The following is a 22,642-nucleotide window of genomic DNA, read 5'->3' as shown; positions in this document are numbered from 1 at the left end:
CGAAGTATTTCATGCGTTGAACTGAAGTGTTGTTCTCCACTCCTGAATTTTTTTTGTACAAGAGATGATGATGTTCCCCATCAGGGAAACATTACTCTGAATGTATCATTGTGCTGCATCGGCACATTTTAGACTCTGAACATTATTCTTTGAGTGTTTGTTAGTTGTCTTCTGTGTTCCACAGGGGGTTTCCACCTCCTCTGCTCACAGCAGTATCTCTGAGAACATGGGGCAAGGTTTAATTAAGAGCAGTCATGCTTCTGATGAGTATCTCATCATTACCCATTAGCAATGGCTTTGCACAAACAGGGAAGAGTAGAGAAAAGGTAATGCATATAATATTAGCAGCTTGAAGAAGCCACATTCATGAGAGTTGTGCATTGCCTGAATTCTTGCCAAAAAAAAAAGTACATCTCATTATATTTTCCCTTTTCCTCCTTCTTTGCACATTAGAACCTGGAAGGGATGGATGTGGGTAGAAATAAAGATTTGGCCGCCTTAGACTAGCAGTTTCTCTTCTGGTATCTCTTTTGTGTGCTTCAGCTATGTAAAGCTTTCTCAAAGGGACAGAAGAGGGCCACCCTCACCATCTTGCAAGTCCAGTTCTAATTTCTTTAACTGAAAACAAGGAAATATGAAATTTCTCAATAAAATACATGCATGTCAATTGATGTCTCCTTGAGCAAAAGGCTTATGTGGAGTGGAGATTCTTAATAAATCAGAGTAAAGGAGATTTGTCAAGAATAGTCATATCAGGATGTAGTGCCTCATCCAAACTCAGAAACGGAACGTTTATTTCTTGCCTTTCAGATGAATGCTTTTATAACTGGATTATTACCTAGGCTCTTGCTCTGTAAAAATCCTTGAGAATGGCTCCACTTTTGTGATATGAAGTAAAAGGAAAATACATCTCCAGAACTATCACATATCTAGACTGGGAGTTGAATGTATTTTTTTGTTTCCCTGTGAAATATTTCCAGAGACTCAAGAACAGAAGTGTGTGCACTGAAGGTTTTCCTGTTTTTAATTCCTGTACTGCTGCTAAATGTCCAGCTGCTCTTATATGCCACCACTTTAGTCTTTATGGGAAGATGACTGTGTACTTTAGTATCTTTAGATTTGACAGTGATGACAGACTTGGTACTCTTTCTTACTTAAAGCCTTTAAAATATATATATACAATACTTGCCACCTTCAGCCATGTATAGTGTAGGTTTGTAGCCAATTTTAAAGAGGAATCAAATACCTCTATTGGAAACTCTACCACATTCGGTACAAACTTTTGGATATATTTTCCATCAAACCCTTGTGAATTGCTGTTGTTGAATTTATCGATGTGTTTCACCACCTTCTCCTTTTGCTTATTTCCTCTCTTTGATAGTTTAAAATACAGATTGGAAATCAATATCTTCCAGCATCTTGAGCAGCAAAGATTGATATAAAAGAATCATTTAGCTTGTTAGCAATATCCTTATCCTTCTTAATTGTCCTGTTGATTCCCGTATAGTCCTTCTGGCTACTATCCTTCTCTCAAGCTTTCTGTACAAAATACTTCTGTTCAAGTCTTTGGCTCATTCCTCTTCAAATTTCTTTTTATCTTGTTTTTACTGTCCACTTTTTATTTAGCCTAACCATCACTTTTGTATCACTTGGCTGAATTTCCATTTGGTAAAGTGTTTTGTTTTGAACATGCATGGATGAAATTGCCTTTAAAATTTTCTTCTCACATAGTGTTTCTCTTGCCATTTTCCTTCTTATTATTTAGACTCTATTATTAACTAATCTTGATGCAGTCTGAGCTTACTCATCTCCTTTTTTTTTGACTTTCTTCATCTTTGCTCTTCTTTGTTCTTTGTCATCATCTTCCTACTTCCTTTTTAAGCTACACTCTTCCCCTTTATAGCATCTGATATCCTTCTGCAAATCTTTGTATTAACTCTCCGTGCGGATAACAAACGATTTAATTCTGGTTATGTGTGTTACTCTTCTGTAGTCACACTTCTTATATTAACAGTTGTTCTATAGGATAGATCATCCCTTGTTCTTTGTACATGTTTGGAGAGCAGGAGTTTGAAATGCCTAACCTTTCACTTTTGACCACTTATGTGTGTGCAGCTGAAGTCTCCCAGTACAACTGCTTTGTTAGGTTTATCTCTCTCTGTTTTTCCTGTAACTTTATGCACCGTATGTTTTTCTTGCTAGTGTTTTCTAACACTTTTCTATTATTGAACACAGCTTGAAATGGAGTGAGATACAGCTATTCTTTTCTAACTCTTTTTTTAACAGAGTTATTACTATTAATACAAGTAATACATTGTATAGCCATGGGTTCAGTTGCTGTCACTGGCCCATTTGCATTTGGGCCATACTTGCTTGTGCTCATTGTTTTGAGAATAAGCCCTGCCTTGAAGGAATCACATTCTAAAAACCATGATGTAAGAAAAATAAGCAAATAGGCTGAGACTGAGGAGGGCAGGGTTGTAAAAATAATATAATCTGACTATGCAGTAGTGATAGAATTTTAGAAAGGAATCCTGGCAGAGAAAGAAGCCCTGGGGGCTGGACACTGTGAGCTTCTTTCTAACCGCAGAGGTGAAGGATGCTTTTTCTTAAAGTTAGTCTCTCTCCGATAAAATTAAAAATATATCTATAAATAGAAGCAGGGAACTCAAATAGTCCAACCAAAGCGAGGAAAATCTTTCCTTATTTATTTTTTTGCTTTCCTCCTTTTTATTATTTAGATGCCATCAGATATATTAGTAATAAAAGAACTGAGCAAGTCTGCATTTGGTTCCCTTTATCACCATGGAGGTGTGTATGGTTTGGCAAGTCACCTTGGAACACTTGCTGTCATGCAGTTTGGTATCTAAAGACTACTTTAAGAGCAATTTAGGTGCTTCTCAGAGCTGCAGCGATTGTTTGTCTGCACCTTTAGGAATGGAATGCCTTTAAGTATCTCATTCTTAAAGCTCAGTTTTCACTCAGCAAAGTGAAAGTAGCACTTCGATGCCTCATAGAAATGTTATACAATATAAAATATAAAGCACTTCAGTTACTATAACAGTAAAAGCTATATGATGACCTCTGAGATAAATTTCAGTAGCTTTCATCAGAGATTTATCTCAGGTAGTCCAGAATGTTTAATTTGTAATGCTGAAGGAGGAAATATATAACACAGCAGGGAAAACCTGAAATCTAATCCTAAAGATGCATGAAAGAGAGTATGTTTTCAGAGACAAATACGAGTCTGAATTTAGAGTATACTTATGTCCCTGTGTTACGTTTAATCTAGCTATCATGGACATGGAAGGAAAGCTGCAGAAACCTGAACACATATCTAGGATCCCTGGATGGCATACACTTTGGCTAACAGCTTCTGCTATAGCTATTGTGCTATTATCTTGTTATTACTGTTATCAGCTTTGTACGGTAATTTGTGCAGGCTGTGCTTTGGTCATACCTTTATTTTACAGTGCTCATACATTCAGCAGTAATACTCTTCCCCTCTGCAGATGGATTGCAACTTATGTCTTAATGCTTGTAGATGTGGAAGAGAGTGCAAATGTTCATCTCCAAGATAACTGTCTCTAGGGGAGGTGTGAGAGCGAGATTTTTGAGAGAGGATTTAGCCAACCTGTGTGAGGTAAGTCACAGCCGAATTCAGCTGACAGTGTTTTCTTTTCATAAAGATCCCCCCAGGAAGCGTGTGGACTCCCCAATGCTGAACAGGCATGGGAAGCGACGACCAGAAAGGAAGTCGATGGAGGTTCTCAGTGTGACAGATGGCGGCTCCCCAGTCCCTGCTCGCAGAGCTATTGAAATGGCACAACATGGACAGAGGTGGGTCCCTCCTTTACCTGGGAGCTGGGAGTCCCTCCTGTCTGGGTTCATTGCCCTCTTACATGTCATACGTGCAGAGGAGCTGTGGAGCCTTTCTATTCACAGCAGCACTCATAACAACTTCCAAGCACACTTACAGCATGATCTGTCAGCCAGCAGTGCTTATTCACACAGGAACAGAAGTCCTGCGAGGGACTTAAAATTTCTGTTCACTTGCAGCTATTGCTCAGGAAACTGCTATGTCCTCTGGGCAAAATTCATCTCACCTCATTTTAATAGTCCAAAATGTAGGGATTCAGTCTAAGCTAGGTACACAGGCTGTCACTGTAGGCACTGGGGACAGATGAAGTCTTTGGGAGATCTCGGATACGTGTCTGCTGTTCCAGCAATCTTAGATAGGATAAATTAAGCTATAGTTGTTCTTCTCTGTCTCCACAGCCTACGGCAGGAATCTAGATGATGATGCTTTTGGATGAGGTGCCTAGCTCTTAGGCACTTGAAGTTAAATGAGATAAACCTCACCCTCTGTGCTGTTAGAATAGCTGTTGTCCGGAAAGTCCTGTACAGGCATCTGTGGATACCTTTAAAATGTATTGTCAGAGCCAACATGCATCCGACCCACATAAATTACCACGTCTGTAAATTGATGAAATTTGTGTAATTTTAACTCTTTTCTCTCAGAGAAAGTGTTATCATTGTGGAGAGACAGCAGAAAAAAAAAAGGTGTTTCCTCAAGGCAGGTTCTGATGAAATAAGTCAACTGTGGAAGTTCACTTATGTGAACCATGGGAGTTGTTTCCTCAGTCACTATGTCTATCCTAAAGGAAGCACATGCATTTGGATTTAAACTTGTATAAATCAATCAGTATTAAAGAACACTTAACACTTCATGTATATCCATGCTGATGATGCTGTAACTTATATTTCAGCTTTATTACATGATTATTTTTGGTTAGCCATTAAGATCTACTCAAAATAAGCCTGATGTGCCTGCTCAGAAACTCCCTGTGCTGAGAACAGAGTGAAGAACGTGGAATAATTTCTGGTCCAGAGACCCCTAGAACTGCTAGAAAGTTTTGTTGGCAACTGTTAACAGTTCTATCTAAAGCGATTTTCAGGATCTTTCTAGGACTTATTTCAGACTGGACATGTGGTCTTGAGATAGACTGCCAGAAAGATTTGTCATTGTAGTGTAGGTTGGAAACCTGTCTTTGAGTGTATGGTTTGTTTTGATATTTAATGTTTGGGTTAAGGAAATGTTCAGGACAGTGTATACTCTTAAATGTTCCTGGTAGGCCTCAAAGTGATAAGGATGAACATAACACTGACAAACAGTTGCTCACTCCTTATTGAACTTTCTGTATTTAATCTAGTACCTGGTAGATGTACGAGCCATAAAGTGCCCAGAGATGAGCCAGACAGAGGTGAATCTCAAACCTGCCTGTGAGTCGTAGTACTCTGCAGCTGTTTGCAGTAACTGTCCAGCTGCGCAAAGCAAATAGGAAGTGGCGAGATGAACAATCGAAGATAATGATCCGGTCTTGTTCAGCCAGCCTAGAATGTGTTAGATTGATTCTGAGATTTTCTGAGGACTGAAATCTTCCATCTCTCAGCTTTGCCTTTGAATTCAGAAATGCTGAAGAAGCAAAACTGTGTCTCGATATACAAAGTATGTATTTTGCTTTTAAATATCTCACTTAATTCGGGATGAGAAAACACTGGAAGTCAAAGGCCTGAGATGAGTGCAGAGCACTGGAGGTACATATCCAGGTGACATGAGTAAGAAAGGGCTTTGGCTCTAAGGAGGAAGTAAAACCTTCCAGCCACAAAAGAGATACAGGGAAATGCATACCACACAGCACAGGGTTGGACATAAAGGTGTGATTAGGGGTGGAGGAAGGGATGTAATAACACCATGATTGATGATGATGAGCTTGGTAGTGCTTGTTTTGCAAGGGGTTGATGGGAAGATAGTGCTTTTCTCCATGTCTGAGCTTCCATAACTCATACCGTTCCACATCCACAAATGACAATGGCACATTTTGTGTTGCTGGCAGCACAGCCTTTTATAACGTGAACTGGCTTCATTAACAGACACCACTGCATAGGGATTGTCTGGGGACGATGCATTGCTGATGGGGCACCATCTGTCAGAGCAGTCAGTAACAAAAAGACAAGTGCCTTCCAACAAGACTGAAGGATTTTTAATGGCTAGCAGCATATTATTTTCTATGAAATGACCCACCGAGAGTGGATTTTACAGTGCTAGATCTTAGATCCCAGAAGTAGACGCTTTTTTAAAGAATGATGTTTTTTGGTCTGGATAGATGACTGTTCAGTGCTTTTATCCTATAATACTAGGAAGACTGGGAGGTGGACCGTGGAAACAGGCCCCCTGTTTAGACACAAATGACCAGTACAAACATCTGGGTACACAGAGCCATTGCTTCTTTCTTCAGCTAACCAGTGGGCAGACTCTTCTAACCATGGGCAGAACACACCCATGTGTCATGATTTAGTCCCATGTCCTCTTTCCCAGTAGTAAACAAATGTTTCGTTGCATAAAGGGGATTGATGTTATAACCTCTGATTTTATGTGTCTGTGTGATGAGCTGTGCATTTGGTGACCAAGTGGGGATTCTACAAGCATTTGGTCTGGGCTTGTTTAAGGGCACATCTTTCCATTGAGATTTGAAACTTGGCAGCTCTGAGCCATATAGGCTGAGAAAGTGTTAGGTGAAAAGCATAGACAATTATTGGCTCAGTTCTGAATAATGTATGAGAAGAATTTGATACTTTCTGGCACCTTGAAATATTTGTGCTGACCTCTCCAAGTGGTCTCCATTGGATCTTTGGCTGTGAATGACAAAATTAATGTGCACAAACACCTGATTCTTGGTTTCCCCTGCTAGTTGTCCACCTAGTTGCATCTTACTTGATTCTGCTTTTGTGATATTTTGTTGTATTGTCAAAAGAAAAGGGGTAGATTCTGAGCTTAGTTTAACACCAGCTAATTTGTCTCTTGGGCCAAAATCATACAGACAAAGGAGAATTCTGTGGGAACTAGAATCCTTTGGGAATATACCAGAAATCTTCAGCAGCTCTGCTGGAAACATCTGAAAACTGTTCTAAAATAGGCTTTATTCATTTTCTTCTGGTTATTGAAGTGCATAGCTTGCATGAAAGATCAGCTAACATTAGGAAGCAGTGTTCTGTGAAACAGTGAAGCATATCACCAGTGAAACATGTTATGGGGAGCTGCCCCTTTAGCAAAGCATAAGGGATTTTGCTTTTAGGCTTCAGGGATTCAAACCTGAGGTTATGGGGAAGAGAGTTGGGAGTAAGTGGTAAAGGGGCCCTATGGCCTAATTTGAACCCTTTCCCAGATCATGCTTAGTGTTGAGATCTTCTAGAGAAGTCTGAGTAATGCGTGCTTTTGCTATTTGTGCCTTCAGGCATGTTCTGTATGCCCTGGACAATGTGACAAAAGTAGATTGGGTTTTCAACTGGATAAAGAAGAGCAGGGTTTAGAAGTTTGTTTGGGGGAAGTCATCTTAGACTTCAGAAAACAAGGGGAGATAATGAACTTCAGCTGTGTGTAGGCCTAACCCATAGTTGTAAAGTAAAAGAAAATTTTCAGAGCATTGCTTAAAAAGGGGAGGATGGGTTGGGGGGGCTGGGTGTCCAGCATTGCTTCAGGTGACTCTCTTTTATAAATGTCCACACTAGTAACTCTGTTTTCTCGCTTTGTTCCTGCCATAGTAAAACAATGTTCAGTAAAAGCCTGGATATCTCTGAAGCCAATCCCAAATTCAACAAAGAAGAAAGGTATAAACACTGACGATATGTTCCTCTCCTCTACCTCACTGCTGAGACCTTAAAGATGCAGTACTTACCTTCTCTGTATGGGGACATAACTGTTCCCTCTTAGAGAGAAACAAAGAGAGTGGGATATTTACAGGCCCACACTACATATGGTTTTGTACAATGCCTTACATTTGAGGCTATCCCCAGTGCAGCCTATACTGTTTTCCCCACTAAAATGTTATCCTGTTGCTACTTCTAGTTCAGTTCTGCCATGAGTTAGGATGCCCAGGCTAGAAGATGTGTTTTCTAGAACTGCTTTGGGAAGGACTGAAGCATAAAACACTAGGAGAGTCAGGAGTGCTCCATTCACAGCATTAGGAACAGTAGTACAACCAAGTCAGCAAGAGCAATGGTAGGAAACTTTGGGAATCCTGACTGATAGGAGCAAAAAATTAAGTACCTCTAAGTAAGAGACAAACTCTTTAAGACTATCCTGGCTGCATCAGAGAACACGAGAGGAAAAGATAATTGAAAGAGGGGGCTTTTGGAGGATGATTCCAGTCTAGCAGTCTAACAGATGCAGAAGAGTAACAAGAAGTATGAATAGAGGCACAGTGGAAGACATACAGGCCGCTAGCTTTAGGGACTCATGTGGTCCATGAACGAAAAAAACCTTAGAATTACAAGGAAGTTGTTGGTGGACATAGAATTCCTAACATTTTGGTCTTGGAGGAGGAGGATTCTTCTCTAATGTCAAAAGCTGTCATCCCAATGGATAATTCTTTGTCGTAATGTAATGCTCATACATTTTGGACAAACACTCAGCTTATCCAAAATCAGCAGCTAAATATTTAGTGGTGAATTCCTTAAAGGAACCAACCTGAGGACTCAGCTAACCATTTTTCTTTCCATTCTTCCTTTAATAGCTTTTCTACTTAAAGATAAATGTGGCGTTTTAGCCAAGGAAGACTTATAGGAAGTAAGGACAATCTCTGTTTTGGCCTTTTGCAGTCTGAGTCCTTTGTGGGCAGTGTTTCAAATCTTGAACATGCCACAGTGAAGTTCAAATACAGCGCATTCACAAGATTGTCCCTCATGTATGTCAGGCACCTCCTTTAAAATGGCAACCAAGGTACAAAAATTGCATCCAAACCATTAGAAAACTCTTAAAGTATCAGAGCCATAAAGAAATAGTGTTTACATAGTCTTTAGTGGCTGTTTTCCTCAAACTGATACCATCAATGCGTTCCTCTCTCCGATTCCCCCTATATGTGAGTTCTACTCTTGAATGTGTGGCACTTCTTGCATTGACATTTAGTGTGAAACTACTCCAAAGATTAGCTCTTTCACAGTAATTAAAAGTTAGATCCAGTGAGAGAGATGCCTTTGCATTTGTGGTGTGAGAAGGGTCCTTCAAATGTCATCATCCCTCTGTACTTCTCTAGCAGCTGCTAGGCTGTGTTAGGAGCAGAGGAGATGACCCTTCAGTAGCCACTGGGGGAATTCCACATGTACAGGCATTTCATGTTCCCTCTCAAAGGTATTGTTTTTCAGAGTACAAGAGGAAAAGTGTAGGGCAGTCACAAGGATCACTCATGGTCCTCCTCACTGAAAGGCCAGGATGATCAGGATGATTTTTGGAAGATCACATTCACTGTTCTCTCACCTCCCTCCCCACTCTTAATAGTTAGGGTGAGGGACCTCAGTGGCGTGAAAATGAGAGGAACTGAATTCTGCATCTGTGCACAGCCGCAAGAAAGGAAGGGATAGGCAGTGAAGAGATCCCCAGCAAAATGAGGACGACTAATCCTGATGGCCATTAAATTTTTGTTGAGCATTCAATTATCCAACCTTATGATGTCTTTTTTAAAGGAATACTGCATCTTTAAGGGTCCCTTCCCTCTAGATGCACATGGTTGTCTTAGTAGCTGAGGCCACTGTCCCTTTCTTTTTCTTTCTTTCTGACTTTCACCCCCTCTTTCAGCGCTTCTCTTCTTCTGTATCTGGGTTGCTGCAGCTCCGTAGTTCACTTGCTTCAGTATTGTAGGGAATGCACATGTCTGCGCTTCTGGGTCTATTGTGTCCTGGGATTGTCAATTTTTTTTAAACCTCATTTGCCTCTTCCTTTTCCCTATTGTCAACTTGCTTTCCATTCTCTTTGTTAACCTCTTAAGTGCCTTCCCTGTTGGGAAAATGACTTGAAAGAAAAATGAATCAACTTTATGGCACCCATTCTATTTACATTTTAATATTCTGCATGTTTGGTTATGGGTGTATTTGCTGCATAAATATACACACACGTTCCATTATACAATGGGTGTCAATTTGTTCTTCTCAGTTACATCACTGAAGATAGATTAGTACTGGTACAATTGAGGACAGCATTTGTCCCTAAATATATACAATGTATATGTATTTGTATATATATGAGTTAGATCTTAACTAAATTTGCACTTCAGGCCAAAATACAAATAGAGTATCACTCAAGCACATGAAAAAGAACTTACTGTAATGCTTCTTTCCACTTCTCTATTGATGCGTAGCACAACAGCTTTTTCTTTCTATTCTAACTATGTTTTAATTTTAACTTTCCTCAAAACTGCCTTGTGTTGCCCAGCCCAGCATTTGCAATGTTCTTGTATTCGGAAGCATGGCTAGTTGCACTGAGCAGGAAACTGTGAAATCTACTGGGCATATATTAAATTTGGCATTTCTGTTGGTGACCGTCTTGTGGAAAATGGATTTTCCTCACCCAGCCAGAGGTAACTCTGGCAGCTTGGGAGCCTGTTACTGAAAATGGAGAGAGAGAGGGGAAAAAAGAGACAGAGATGAAAAAAGCACGGCATCTGACTTGAAAATGATTTGGTTTAATAACACACCAGATATTCTTTATTCCTAATTAATCTTTGTTAATCTGAAAAAGTGGTGACACTTTCCTGAGTTGACGTACCTGCACCCCTAAAAACTTGATAACCTGACTGTTCTTTCCTATTTTGTGTGCTTTGGTTACTGCTGAAAAAGAGAATCTTGAAGTTTTTGATTGTCCCTTGGCATCAAAGTCAGCATGTCAGAGATTCATTCTGCTTTTAAAGCTGCTGTTTCGGACTCTTTTCAGCACAGCATTGATTTATTCTCCATTCACATTTGAAAGATTTCCCTTGCAACCTTTAAGAGCCAGAGACTGAATTTATTTAAAATGAAAAATGAGATCCTGGAGCACAAGATGGCATCCACAGAGATAAGTGCTGGGTTGCTGAGCTGGTATGCTCTAGGTGATCTGAATTCCTGACTCTAAGACCATCATGACTAATAAGCCAGTATCAAAGCAGATTCACAGCTTGAGCTACAATCTTGTACCCTGGGCTCCCAAGCTGGCTCAGAAATGCATGCTTTAATAACCAATATGTTTCACAGTTCATTCATGGCAAAAAAAAGTACTTCTTACCAGGCCAGCTTGGGGGACAGAGGGACACTACACTGAGAAAAATGGGGACAAAAAGAACAATTTCCTTTATAACAGTCTGATATAACTGTGCCTTATGTCAGAGACAGAAAAGAAATTCAGCGTGAAGTCTGAACCCCGTTGCTCTGCTGACCGCTCTCATTGGGATTTGGCTGGAAAGGTTTTTCTACAGCCTTAGTATGTCCCTCTCCATATTCCCCAGTGCCAAAGTTGGATGTGTCTGCATTATTGTGAACAGGACGAAAGTTATTTACTAGTCAATGAAACTGTCCCCCTAGTGTTCCTGGTCTCTGAAGATGTAGGCACCTGTGGCAATAATTATGACCATGCAGTTCTCTGAACAGTATTTCACTCTGCTTTTCCTACTCTTCTCTCCACCTGCTTCCACATCCCTCTCTTTCTCTTTCTTTCTCTTTCCCTTCTCTCTTCATTTTCTCTTTCCGAGGATGGCGAGTGCTGATCCATTGGGGTAAGCTCTAGTTTTGGATTATTCCTGTTGCGGGACCTGTTATAACTTGTAGAGAAACTTTTCATTTGCACTTTACCAATACAGTACAGGTGGATATAGTTCAGAGAATGAGACTTTTCAGCAGGGAGAGAGAGAGAGATGTGGGAAGAAGCATTTTTGGTGCTTTTGTGTGTGTTTGTGTGCTTTTATGTTGGAGTTACACTCCATATAATTTAGTTCGGGGTTCTTTTTTTGTTCTCTTGTCCGTATGTTTCAATGTCTGTGGGCACACAGAACTAATCTCAGACACTGTGTAGGTACCGGAACACCTGAGCGTATCTCCCCCTTCTCTGTTTAGTGCCTTTTGTATCTTCTTGGTACATTTCAGTTAACTTTGATCCTAATTTATCCTTTTTTCTTTTTTTCTTTTTTTTTTTTTTAGATAAAGCTCAGTCCCATCTATGTTATTAAAAAAATACTGGGTATTTTCTCTCTTTTGAGTATAGGTTTTCTTAGGAGGTGAACAGATGGCCCTAGAGACATATATATTCAAAGCTCTTTATTTTCAGTTTTCCATAAAGAGGATATAGGTACAATTAGGAATGAAGTCCCACTTCGAATTAAATTTCCATTTATAAATACTTAACAGAAGGGGAATATTTATTAATAAATGAATTAATAAAAGTGTTGTAATAGATCACTACAGACTACAGTAAAAGCTTATGAGAAGCTACAAACTGAGAAAGCTAATTAGCACCAGTAACATTTACTTCTCATGTTTGTAACATGCTTTACTATTTATTAATTCTTTCTAAACCATTTATAAATGATTATGATATAGTATAATTTGGCTGGTTAAGGGTGATGGTGCTGCTTGACATCCATCACTGTCTTTGTGTGCTGGAAGCAAGAAGAGCTGTGTTATCAACACCTGCAGTCCCTTCCCTGTGCGTTTTGTAAAGGCTTCGTCTTCCCGAGGGTTATTACCATGAGTAGACCTTCTGACATAAGCAGAAGTATGTTAAGATGTTAAGGTTGGTACAGTTTGCACAGTTGGGACTGTAAGACAGAGTAGCATTAGAAGTAGTCTATTCTTATTCCCTGGATCAGCATCAGGAAGCCAAGAACTACAGTTTGTATTTTTTGGATGCCCAAGAGCAGAAATGATAAAGTGTTGTAATACACAGTGCCTGAATATCCACCGTTGCTTATTAATTTGGGTCATTTTCAGGGGTTTCATACCCCAAACTACTGTTTACGATTTTTTATTTTCACTTGAGTGATCAAGCAAAGAGGAGTATCAAATGCCACCCAATTTATGCTTTGAACAAACAAAAATTGGCTGGATATTTTGGCTATGCCTTTCAAAACTATGCACAGAATCAAACTAATTCAAAATTTTGAAGGCATTTCACCCAGGGGCACAATTCAAATGCATTACTGCACGCTGCATGCATGCTGCAGGCTCCCCTTCTTGGAAGCATGGCTCCAGCTTGACCAGCTAAAAGACTGTATTCAGCATCCTAGTAAAACTGTGCTATGAAAGCAAGTTCTGCTGGGACTGCAATAAGGTACCAAACTCACTTTTTATTGTAGGAAAAATTTCTGTGAGATGGTTATGGAAAGAGGAAACAAATGCCAAATCTGATCCTAGTGTTTAATGCTGGCTGCAAAGCCTATACACTCTACTGGTGTATACTAGCTGATGCACTGTTTAAAGCACCTGAAAATTAATCTGGGTGAAGGGCTATGTAGAGGTGCTCTGCACTGCACTATATGTGTGCTGTGGTTACCAGGTCAGCTGCTTTTTCTTCCTTCTTGTGCCTACACCTCAACAGTGTCAGGCTTCCGCCCTTTACTCTTAGAGCTCGCAAGAAGTGGCAGTTCTCTTAAACCACCTGGAAACTGGATTCCAGCTCCTTGGGTTTACCAGTAAGAGATCAACTCATTTAGCATAAATTGTGCCTCTCATGATAGCAGCTGACTAAAATGAGTAAAAAGTTACTTTAAAACAAAGGTCCTTATAATTGAAGTATCAAATAGATTGAATAAGGTATAAAGGCATTGCATATGCAAGCTACAGCCCGCACATGCACATTTCTTTTCAGTGCTTGGCCTCTTTCTTTCATAGCTCAGATGTCTCCTGCTTACTGTCTGTCTTTGAGATGGGAGGAATAGCCCACAAAGACTTCAGTGCCCACCTTATGTTTAGAGTGCTCTCTGTGGCTGCCCCTACCTACAGCTTGGGTCTAGATCCCTAGAGACTGATTTATTTTCATTTTCTCCCTCCATACTAGGCAAAGCAATTGTGTCACTTTGAATGGGCCTTGAGTCTCTTCTTGGGTCCTAAATGTGGCAGTTGTGTTTGAGGGAATGCTTTTTCTCTGAGCAACTGCATTAACTTTTCTGTTTGTTTTTTTTCAACAACTTTTTGATGGCTTCCATTGAGTTAATGCCCAAGTATACAGCAATGCAAATCGCAGGGCAAAATGAGTCACACACACTGTTCATACATTCCTAGTTTATTGTGTGTAGTAGTAAGCTATTGGAATAATTATAGATTTAATACTTCCAATGACATTTAATGCCTGTAGAGACTCTGAGGAGGTTACTCACTAATAGTTATTTCCCGCTAAATAAACTTAGTCTGTATCCTTAAAATGTAAAATGATTTCATATTTTTCTCCTTTTTCCACGTGTAAGATCATCCAGGGTCTGCTATACTAATGTGCTGCCTGTACAGCTTCATACCTTTATTTTCTGGTGAGGCGGATACAGATTTAAATTCTCTCTGTTCTTCCATTGCAGAATTTCAGCATAATGCAACCTTTTCATTACTTTCTTTTGGCCCTGTCCCAGTTCTGTCCACCTGACTCTGAGATACAGGAGCAGTGCATGTGTGTGTTTGTTTGTTTGTTTTAAAATGAATTCCAGTATTTCCCAATTAGGGTGATCTCGATGGGAGGAAAAATCTCTCATTTTTGCTTGCTAGCATTTTTGTAATGGAGTATAGAATCTGCTGCTGTTCTGAGTTTTTGTAGCCAGCTCGGAAACTGTGTCACATTTGTAAAGATAAATTCTGCAGGATTTATTAAATTGGAGAAGATGCAAGGAAGAACTTCTCAGTCTGGCTGTCATATTCCATATCAACATGTTCTTTTAAAGGGAAAAAGTTTTGATAATGTACAAGTCTCTTTTCACCCCAGCACTTAAAATTAACCTAGCATTCTTTAAACTCTTCCTACTGCTCCTCTATACATTTTCCAGTGTGGACAAACTAAGATTTGGTATAAGACCTAAGACCTACTTCTTATATATTTTTGCATGTAAATCAGCAACAGAAATAAAATTACTGAATGCATTTCTAGGAGGATATCACACTAACTCTCTCTTCTGTCCCCTACCTCAGGCTCCTAGGCTGGATGAAAACACAGTACACAACAACTCTTTTTTCAAATATTGCTTCCAATAAGGAACTGGGAGTTGGGAGGGCGGGACTGCCATGTTTTGTCCTCCATGTGTGTGATCATTTTTTTTTTAAATAGAAGGCAGTGGGGTTGGGAGGGGAGAATTCAGGACTTGGAAACATCTGATTGCAAAGAGGAAATAGCAGATTGGAACTTTTAAGCAAGTATCCTGGAATTCAGGTGAGTGTCAGGGAGGACCTTCCCACCATAATTAACTGTTGGTGGGAACATCTCCTAGTGGTAGTTAAACTCCTAAATAGGTGTTTAACTGCATCTCTGGGCACCTAAATGCCTCCCAAATCTTGTGCAAAGTAATTTATAGGCTTGTCTTGTAATTTATGGTGTGGAATAAGCTTTTGCTGATGACTCATGCAAGGAAGATTTTAACCAAATGGACTTCCCATATGCATGACACATCTGCGTTGCGCTCAGCTATTTCAGTTGTAGAACAGGCACACAAAGTAGCCTATTGAAAGCAGAGCAGACAGTTCTCCCTTTAAAGTTACTCTGCATAAACCTTTATGAGCGCCTCACATTACGATGGTGCAAATTTAAGTTGAATTAAATGCCAAGACTGAGCTTCTAGTTTTTGTCTGCCATACTGTCATGGACAGACTGTGGCAGTGTGCAAGGAGGGAGATTCTGCATAGAATTAGTGCCCCAGATTTTCATGGTGGAAATTCAGATTTAATCTGGCAAAAAAAAAAAAAAAAAAAAAAGCATGCCAAGTCTGGGCTTCTGAGTTTTACCTACCTGTGATGGACTAACTGGAAAGAGATAGAAGGAAAGTCATCAGTGAGTAGTTTCTGCAGAGGATACAGAGAGAATAAGATCTACCATTGTGTTCAGTTTTAACTTGCTCTTTCCCTGGAACTACCACCTGTTATGCAGTTCACGTATTTTTTAGTAATGCTAATACTCAAATTTCTTTAGGAATGCATTTCTGTGAGTCCATTTCAGAAACAGATATTTTGATTCTTCTGAAATAGATTAAAAAGTTCAGTAATCAGAGACAATTCATAGTCTAAATTTCTTTTATATTCCCTTATATATAAGTTGATACTATCTGACCCGTATCAGTTCTAAATATATGTGTATACGCATGCACACATGCAGCCTGCTTTCCAAGCATCTACAAGATTTTACCTTTTCACCTTCATTACCTGAAGGCAAGTAATTGCTTTCTTTGATCTTAGTATAGGTGAAACATTGGTAGATACGCTAAATTGGCATGTTACTTGGTGGTTGTTGACCAACTAGGTTCTTAGCCAAGTCCTCTGCTGTAAGGTGTTTCAGTTTTCAAGACAACTTCCTATTTAAAGCTACTGCTGGGGCTTACTCATTTTGAGTCATGTGGAGGTTTTTTTCGTAATGGGCAGCCCTCCTGGAAAGTTGTTCTGCTGAAATGTTTGTTCATTTGGCCTGCGCCCTTTCAGCATCTTTTAGTATAGCACGTTCATATGTTTTGTTGTCTGCACCTCACATTTTTCATAGATGGCCTTTGCTGGAGAGCATAAGAGCGTTAAAGGTGGCCTTGTCAGCAAGTAAAGCAGTTGATTCTCTATTGATTGGCTTTTTTTTTGAGGACGCGTGGGCTGTTATCCTGCTATTAGTGGAGTTATCGGTAACAGCAGAACTAGTTGTTCATAAACAAAACCTAGCTCGTTTAATGCAACAGCAGGAAATCTTACTGCGGAGCAGAGCTGTGAAATCCATCAGTGAGAAGCTGGAGGAGCTTGAGGCAGTGTGAACTTTGATTTTAATGGGAAGTCATTGCATAGGGAACAATTATGCATCTTGGTCCTGAAGACTTGCTTTTTTCCTTAATATTTGGAGGAAACCCTACCTTTTTGCCTCATACACACGGTGGCTTTCCATGTTGCTTGTGACAGAACATCTCATTCTGTGACCCCCAGCACCGTGCAGGAGAGATTGCTCAGCACCAGCATGCGTCTTGACAATCCTTTTTGAATTCAGCAGTTCAACTCGCAAAGGCCAGACACGGTAGTTTTCAAGTGCTTGATGGCCAAAAAGAAGGTAGCAACTCCTGTAGTGGAAGGGGATTATAGCTTCCTCCTTGAGCAGGCAGCATTTCTTAGAGTTTTGTTTTGAGAATGGGACAACTGTAAAATGTGACAATAGTGAGAGGAAAGAGTCGTGCTTTTCCAGTGACAGTCTCCCTCCTTCTCCTCACTTCATGCCTGTGCCTGCAGTGGCTGGTGTTCTGGGTTATCGCTTGTTTACGTTTTCTGAGGGCCTTTTTCTTATTGTGTCCATTCAGGTCTCGGTCAATCAGCGGAGCTTCATCTGGGCTCTCCACCAGTCCTCTCAGCAGTCCAAGGGTAAGTGGTGCTGCTTCAAGATCTGTTGGTCCAGTTCACTCACACATGCTTGATGCTTTTCAACATCTGTTGCTGCAGAGCCATGGCTCTTAGCTGGGATGTTTTGGTTTTCCTTGGCAGCTTGTAAATTTTCTTGAGTGGTGAAGGAAATGTTATCTACAAATCCAAGCAGAGAATTTACCATACGCTTTCCCTGCCCTATTAAAGGTACCTCAGGGATCTCACTGTTCCCCATGTCCTTTTTCAATCTCAGAAGTGCATTGAATAACACTGTTATGACTAAACACTGCTATTTCCAGCTGAGGTCTGTATATGACACGGTTTCAGACCAAATATCATAAACTGCTTCACAGCTACTTGCAATCAAGCCACAGCAGAGCATCAAGCCGTGCTGGCTACAATCAACTTAATTCAGTTTGCCACAGAGTAGCTTGGATTAGAAAGTCAAACAAAATCAGCTTCACAAATTTGAGGACCAGCAAAATTTAAAGGGAGAGTAAAAAGTAAACTAATTAAGGGTATCGTAAATCCCCAGTAAGGTGTATAATATAAAGACAATCAGGTGTAAGTTGATAGGCTAGTAAGGCTTCCAACTCCTTGCTTGATTGAACTGTTTTCTGAAACCTATTCTGAGTTCCTCTCAATGATTACCATGTTTTGCAACTGGCATAAATATATTTGCAGTCTCCTCTGTGTCTTTAATGTGCCAAAAACTGGAGAAGATCCATTTCCTTTCCTTCATTGTTTCTGCACCTCTTGATTAGCAGTGGAATGAAGCAGATATCTGAGAATTCTTATACCACTGCTGAATGTACTAAAAAAGAGCAAAAACAGTTATGTGCATAAAATAAGCATCCAGAGCTGCAAACCTTAGACCTGATCTCATTAATTGATCTCTTGGGATCAATTTCTGACATCTCAGTAGGACTACATCAAAGAATAAGGATGACAAGATCTGTTCCATAGTTGCTGTATCTTAACATTATTACTTAATAGGCAGTTGATTAAATAGTCTTCAAAGGGATTTAGCAGCCAGATGGCATTTTCCGCAGATCATAACCATTTTAAGGTAGGTCAGATTTGTGGCTTAAAAGGCAATGTTGGAATAAAAATTTCTTTTTAAGTCCCTACCTGTGTTCTAATAGCATCTTAGATTATTGAAAGAGAATATACTTTAAAAATCAAATGCACATTTCACTGTATGCACAGCTTAGGTAAAGTTCAATGAGAAATTGAATTCAGTGGCAACTAAGAGTTGTTAAATCTCGCGGGATCTTGCTAATGGTTTTCCCTCTTGCACCAGCTGAAAGACAGACCTGATCTTGTTCTCTGTTATGTTACTAGAAATGTGGTAATTAAGGGTGCCCATTCAGATTCATAATGGCTTAAGTGGGAGTTTAATTTGACTTATTTCTTTCAAATTTGTTCCTCAAATTGTCATACACGTATGATTTAAACAATGGCAAGGAAATATTTGCAAACAACAGTTTTTGACTTTTATCGGCTGAAGTCATTTGCAAATGATTAATAGTCAGATGCTGATAGTAACTTTCATGAATTAACCACTTTCTTCATCTTTTCCCTTTCCTTTCTTCATTGGTGATCAGTATGGACCAAAATGTCAAACTTGATTTTAACTTTACAATTCTAATAATAATACAAACATTTTGATGCAGCGATTTTCTTTTAATTTTAATGGCCTAACCCTAAGTTCTTCAAAGTCATTAGGAAGCTCTGACACAAACAATTTTAGACATTGCTTTAAATACATCTCTGCATTTTGTAAAACTGGCAGCATTGTGTTAATCGATCAGGCCCAGCAAGTAAACTTACTACTGCATGTATTTACCTGGCATTTGAGACAAGGTTGCATTTACATGGCATGTCTGAACATTGTCTGTCTAGAGCTTCTAGATGTTCAGAATGGATAATAATAACAATAATAAAGGTGACAAGTACTTCATGATAGTTAATAATTTGTAAAAAAAAAAAAAAAAAAAAAAAAAAAAAAAACAGAACGTGAATGCATACCAAAGGGGAAGAGCTTGTGTGGTAATGTCTATTTTTAAAATTCTGCAAGTACTTGTAATCTGGGGTGTTATCAGCAATATTTTGTAAGGACATTCATTTTGTTTTAAAAGTGATTTTACTTGCAACTGTGCCTTGAAAGGGCTTCTGTCTTCCCAAGTCTGTGTATTGCTGTTCTGACTCCTAATGAACGGTTTCCCAAAATGCCTGTAACATGTTTAAATGTTATTGTTTGGGAAAAAAAGATTCATAATCCCATTTTTGATAACTCAGTGATGGATTATGAACTTTGTCTTTTTCTTTTTTTTTTAAGTTGTATCTTACAAGCAGTGGTCCCTCCCTACCCTTTCACAGAATTGGGACCTAATGTCAAATCTTGCAGTAACTTTATGACAGAAATCTTGATTATCAAGCTGTCCTTCAACAGCATGAGGGATGTTGGAGGAAAAGCATAAAGACTGATGGGAAATATCATCTCTTCCCAGATAAATGAATTTTCCAGGCCTTTCTGAATTTTTTGCTATAGCTATTCACAAATAAGCACCGAGCTGAGATCACATTTTCCTCTCGGCACTGTGTGCTGTGAAACCCTGAGCAGATGCTGAGCAGCTTAACCGTCCAGGCCAGGGGAGGAGGCCAGATGCCAACATGGCATCACTTTCCCTTTCCTCCCTCCTTCTGCAAGGATGGCTGCAGCCGATGTGTGCCTTAGCCAGAGTCAGGGGCAAAGAGGAGGGACAGAGGTTCTGACCGGTGTGTGCAGTAAGCTCTGTGTATCGCCTACCGCTCCGTATGTATCACACACCTGTTTTGAGTTCCATCTCTCCACTGGGTTTGCACATGGGCACTTTGAGCTGAAAGGGGTGGTCCCATTCTTGGCATATCTCAATTTGTCTGTGGCTTCAGTGATTCTTCTTCCCCTTCCTCACCTCCCTAAGCATTGTGCTTCTCTCACTGCAGGGCGATCAGAACAATCCCAGAGAGATGACATTTCTCTCTTCTTTTTTCTTGATTACTTTCTTTCATTTTGTTTTTTACTTTTCCTTTGTTTTACTTTTCTTTCTGTTGTTTTCCTTTGCTGACACGTGGTTGGTTAATATGATGAAGCCTGTTATGACACTGTTGTTCTTGCTGCTGCCGCTGCTGCTGTTGTTGATGATGCCGTGTTCCCAGCTAACTGCATGTCTTTTTTTGTTTTTTGTTTGTTTGTTCGTTTTTGTTTCTTTGCAAAATCCCTCCCCCACTACCCTTTCACCTCCATCTCTTTTGTCTCCTTGTGACATGATGCACCTTTGTGACTCGGATGGATTTTATTCTGACTTTCCTTTCTCTGCTCGCCCGCTCTATGCGTATTTCACTGTTTTTGATGTGCATGGACACTCTGCGTCTGTCTCGTAGCCTATCAGAAAGTTCTTCATCCCCCCTCAGACCTCCGACCTCCCTTTCTCTCCCCGACCCCAAGTCTCCTTGGACCCTGATGCTTGTAGGAACGCCTCCAGGCCTGGACATGTACTCCAACCAAAGCCAGCACTTCAGCCCAACCCAAAGACGCAGACTTTGCCATCCAAGAGCAAATTGGCCGAAAAACCACTCCAGTCTACTAAATCCAACCCACTCCCCTCCAGCAATACCAGCGCGCCCTCTTCCCAGAACAGCCCTGTGCAGAATGCCCAGGGCCGCTCACCTGCTGCCGGCTTTAACCCACAGCTGGCTGTTCCTAAATTGCAGACCAACCCTATGTCTCCTGTTAGATTACTCCCTTCTAGTACTGACCCAAGCACCAAATCTATCCCCATCATACAGGTCACCCCTCACCCCTCTCCAAGGGGAAGTCCCCTCCCTACCCCCAAGGGGACACCTGTCCATACGCCAAAGGAGAGCCCAGCAGGCACACCCAACCCAACACCACCATCCAGCCCCAGCATTGGAGGAATGCCATGGAGGACACGGCTCAACTCAATCAAGAATAGTTTCCTGGGGTCTCCTCGTTTCCATCGCCGGAAATTGCAAGGTGAGTACTCTGTCCAGATGTACAGGGTGGGTCTGATTTGGGCAGCCATTCAGCAGCAAGTTAATATCTCTCTGTGGCTCTGCAAATTTCATGTGCCAAGAACTGAATACTGGTACAGCAAACGAGACTGATAGTGTCAGGCAGTGCTAGCCCAAAGTGTTTGTCAGCAGGCTCTGTAAATCCACTGCGCCTGCTCCAACAGCATCTCCTGATCCCTCTTCACACTCGAGTAGTACAGACCTTAATATCATTGACATCGTTCTTAGGACACAAGAACACTTTATCTTCAGCTCATCACTTATTTTGCCGGAAAACCTTGAGCTATGGTATTTCACCTATGCCTGTACTCTGCTGCCTCTCTGCAGCCATGGGCTGAGCCTTCTGCTGAAAAAAGACAGCCAGTGACAATAGGCTAAAATTGTCCTTCTGATATACAGCTTGTTTGATCTAGGTTAGTGGTTTTTTTTTTTACTGATTTTTGGTAATTGGTGTAAAAACTGCCTTAATACAATCTGCGTTTTCATTTCTGCTGGCCTGTTTTAGTTTCAAGAGTCTCTAGAGTGTTGAGATCAACAAAATTGTTTTCTTCATTCTCCAGGTAGCTTTTTGCATTCAGGCAAAGGGCACCCAAAGTCACATGCATTGTCCTAAGATATGATCAGCAGCCATCCCAATGCCAGGATCCTTTGGGAAAGCAGGATTACAGCCATGAAAGAGTTAGGTTTTGGACTGTGATTGTCAGGGGCATTGTCCCTGAGATGGCCAGAGAACTGCTGAGAATTGCAGCAGTGACTGAGCTTCAGTCAGATGGACCTTGAAGCAAATGGCCTGGTATGGGAGATTCATACATTTACACAGTGTTCTGAAAATTCCACAGGGATCTGTCATATTTGCAGTGACTGAAGGAATCTTTGCATAAAGCCCCATTGCATAAAGTGTGAGAATTGGCTCATGAAGTAGTAGTAAACAAGTTCTAAGGTAATCAGATTGGCATGATGTTTAGGGTTTTCTAGTGATTTAAGGAAGGGTAGAACAAGCCTTGAAACGCATCACTTTATTAGATACAATAATATAGAGGCACATGACCCATTCTAAATGTCAGAACTAGTCTGCAGAGGCGATGGGCAAATGAAAGGGGGTGCAATGTTGCAATTTTTTCATTGTTATAGAACCAGAAAAAACAAGGTGTGCTGATTCATTTATTTTCTTTCTCCCTTCCTCTCTTTGGCTGTGTGT

The 22,642-nt window shown here is 40.4% G+C and overlaps 1 protein-coding gene across 16 annotated transcripts in view; it reads left to right on the top strand.

Annotated features, from left to right (window-relative positions):
* The window catches only part of BRSK2 (BR serine/threonine kinase 2), a 302,070-nt gene that overhangs the window by 250,354 nt on the left and 29,074 nt on the right, over positions 1-22,642 (top strand). For 11 of the 16 annotated variants that reach the window (XM_021403472.1, XM_021403470.1, XM_021403461.1 and 8 more), the window contains 4 exons: positions 3,690-3,840; positions 7,603-7,668; positions 17,307-17,367; positions 20,794-21,406. In XM_021403472.1, coding sequence (XP_021259147.1) covers positions 3,690-3,840; positions 7,603-7,668; positions 17,307-17,367; positions 20,794-21,406 — 891 coding nt within the window. The remainder of the gene's footprint in view (positions 1-3,689; positions 3,841-7,602; positions 7,669-17,306; positions 17,368-20,793; positions 21,407-22,642) is intronic. The other 5 variants (XM_021403474.1, XM_021403475.1, XM_021403476.1 and 2 more) reach the window with 3 other exon arrangements.

This window comes from Numida meleagris, chromosome 6 (assembly GCF_002078875.1).
Source record: "Numida meleagris isolate 19003 breed g44 Domestic line chromosome 6, NumMel1.0, whole genome shotgun sequence".
In the NCBI taxonomy this organism is placed as follows: Eukaryota; Metazoa; Chordata; class Aves; order Galliformes; family Numididae; genus Numida; species Numida meleagris.
The sequence above is the reverse complement of the archived record's forward strand: the minus strand, read 5'-3'. Positions and strand labels throughout refer to the sequence as shown.